General features: G+C 40.9%; 1 protein-coding gene across 1 annotated transcript; it reads left to right on the forward strand.

The window, feature by feature from the left end:
• On the forward strand, window positions 1–2,879 carry LOC144641953 (uncharacterized). The gene has a single exon (XM_078500968.1). It carries the CDS (start codon window positions 756–758, stop codon window positions 1,587–1,589), a length of 834 nt encoding a protein of 277 aa, XP_078357094.1. The 5' UTR covers window positions 1–755; the 3' UTR covers window positions 1,590–2,879.
• Window positions 2,880–3,117: the final 238 nt, after the last annotated feature.

Below are 3,117 nucleotides of genomic sequence, written 5' to 3' on the forward strand. Positions count from 1 at the left end.
TTATCGCCAACTAACGTTGTAAGGAACGAACTACGAGCCGCTTTTTTCAGTTTCTTGGAGGACAGTCTCTGGCCCGACAGTTTTTCTTTTTTTCAGTTTCTGGGAGGACACACTCCGCTCTGAAACTGAAACAGATTTACAGAAGTTAGCCGTATAATATTACGCATCAAGGTTAACCGGGCACTGAAATGTTTCCATTTGTTTGTGGAATGAAGCTTTTGATCTGAAGCAGTTAATCACTACTGGGAATTCAACAGAAAGCATTCAGAATGTTGGAAGCAGTTATAACATTTCTTGCCTACATTATTGAAAGTTTCACCGGAAGCGTTATCGAAAACTACTCAGGAACAAGATGTCGGCGAGCGAGTTCAGAAAATAGCGACAGCGCGGAAGTAGAAGCTCTGGTTCAAGAAGGAGCACTGAGTGATTTTACAAAATTCGATCCAAAGGACACTGTTTTTCAAGAATTCAATCCACCGGTTGGACGCTGTGGCAAAATGGCGTGGAAACTTTCCCGTCCCTCGACGTGGAAATCAATGCGTCTGTGTTTCAAGACCGTGTTTACGATGCAGTTCCTGTTTGGTTCTAGCATTGGTTTGCTGGCAGTAGCAGTCATCTTATAAGATCTTAACACGGCTGATCTTTGCTATGAAAAGACGTTTAAATGGGACAGCATTCCGCCCTTAAATTAGAGTATTCGAGTCACAGGGCAGTGTTTCGAAGGATTCTTTATCGAAATTTGGCATTTCTCGATAATGCTATTCATGTCTGGTTTTCTGTTTATGAAAGAACTCAATCTTTTAACAATAAATCTTCTCGCTGCCTTTACAGATACTTGCTATCGCCTTTTTCTACAGATGTTTGGCATCTACAAACGACCCTGGATGACGTACCCTCTGAATGTTTTGTCAGCCTCTTTGGTAATCGGTAACAGCTTGATCATCGCCAAACGCATCATACCCGTGCAAATGTACAGCAAGCAGACATTGTGCAAGGTTGCAGCTTTGTTAGCTCTGCAGTTTTTATTTGGCTTTCCGATCGCCTGGTCACTGGCTTACAAGATCTTTCCGTGGTATACCGAGAGAACCGAGCTCCAGAAAGTGTTCATTGCGGCATTAAGTCCATTAATAGTGTGTATCCCTAAAGTCATCGCTCGCACAGCCGTACCAAAGCTCAACTTTGTTCACCCCGGTGTCCTGCACCTCTTGGTGAGTACTCTGTACACTGCGTCAGCGGTAGTCTTTCGTGTCATGCAAGCAGAGTTGACAAGTTTTCCGTTATTTGTTGCTTTGGGAGTAGGCCACGCTGTAATCGATCTTTTGGAACGTATAACTGTTTTGATGCGAGACCACATCTGGGAATACATATATAAACTTATGTCTCGCTGTGATAGATCACAAACGAGAAATTTCTACGCGGGACAAGCCCGCACCCCTAGAAGCATGCGTTTCGTGGCAGATGTCAGCATTCAGCTTCTTCTCACGGAACCCACTGCTTTGGTTTCAGCGGTTGGATTTATTCAACTCTATCAGTTTATGTATCCTGATAATTTGAACGCGCCTGAAGATTACTTTACAGGTCTTTTCTAAGAGTTTCTTTGGCGTTGTCTCACCGGTCTTGCTATAGACGTGATTTTCAACACCATTTCTGTGTGGTTGCAAGTGATGCTATTCAACATTGCCGTGTTAAGAGTGTGGAACAGTAAAAACTGGCGATCCCACGTTACAGCTAATGCAATATGTACAGTCATGGTGGCTTTGTACTTCACAGAGTACCTCGTTGCTATAGTTAGGGGCAAACATGACGGTAAAACAGAGATAAGATTTGCATTTAACTGTTCTTTACCCTTTTCTAAGTTCTAATCATAAAGCTCGTGAATTTCAATGTAAGCCCCGGAGAAAAAAGTTCACTTGAAAAGTGTGCCGATTGAAATACCTTTCCTGTAAACCGTGCGTGTAATGTCAGGACAACACAGTGTTTCCCGGCAGCTGAATGTTAATTAGTTTATTAAGACAGTCATTTTAAAAGCTCCCGTTCGTAAACAATAGCTAAACAATCATAAAATGAACTTAGCCTAAATTTCCAAAATATTCGGACTCGACCGAATAATCGGAATCTATGTTGTCTGATGTCATTTCTTGATGCTTTTAAATGATTTCGGTGACTGAGGGTCACAAAAAAGGGATTTAAGGTCAGACATTTCAGATGAAACCCAGTTAAACGCACGATGGTCTCAAACGCCAAGAAATTGGCGTCACAGCTACATAGGTCCCAGGTTTCCTTTCGCGCGGCCGTGAGCCAGAATATCGCAACTTCAGACCTTCGCAGACTAGCGAGGATTTGATGTATAAAGTCGATTTGTTATTTTAATATTTCCAAACTATATAATTTTGAAAAGAAATAAATAAAATTATCCTGATTGGTCTTCAATAGCCCGTATTTCACTGCGATACTGTATAGACATTAATTACCAACCTGCCTCATACGTGCTTGGTGGCTGGCCAAACCGTTAACGGTCACCAAAATGTAGAACAAGTTCATCAAAAGATTTACTCTCACCCTTGTAAAATTCCAAAATACAAAGCAGTTTTGTTAATTGAGCTTTGCAGACTGCAGACCATGGGTAAAATGCAGACTGAAGAATACAGACTTTCTGCGTTTTCCTCCGGTCTGCAGTCCGCAGACTGCTTTTTACACTGACCGTATATTCATGTTTCAAGTACCAGTCCTTCTGTTCTCGTTTATGGGTATGTTTGTACCACGCAGATCAAGCGATTCGTCCGTGTTCTTATCTTGTTTAATGCTATGATTTCAGTTAGTTTCTTAGATATGCAATTAGCGTTACATGTAATAATTGTGAAAAGAATTTGTTACCTTCTCATTTGTCTTCAGCAATTTGTGCTATTTTGGCTTTTTCCTTCATAATATGTTATTAACATAAATATATTAATTTATATTTTATAAACTTTGTGGTTGACTTGTTTTCACGTCCTACTTTATTTACTGCAAACCAGCGCGTATCTGCGAAACCTAGACAAATATACCCCATGAGGTTGCCCAGTTTCGACTGATCGATCAAAATATCAAAACGAGGCTCTTGGGGATATAAATCATAAA

Source organism: Oculina patagonica, chromosome 2 (assembly GCF_052425735.1).
Source record: "Oculina patagonica isolate OP01 chromosome 2, crgOcupat, whole genome shotgun sequence".
NCBI classification, from domain to species: Eukaryota; Metazoa; Cnidaria; class Anthozoa; order Scleractinia; family Oculinidae; genus Oculina; species Oculina patagonica.

Excerpts from the sequence above, each read along its gene's own strand:
- LOC144641953 (XM_078500968.1), top strand. The coding sequence starts at position 756 with ATGCTATTCATGTCTGGTTTTCTGTTTATGAAAGAACTCAATCTTTTA.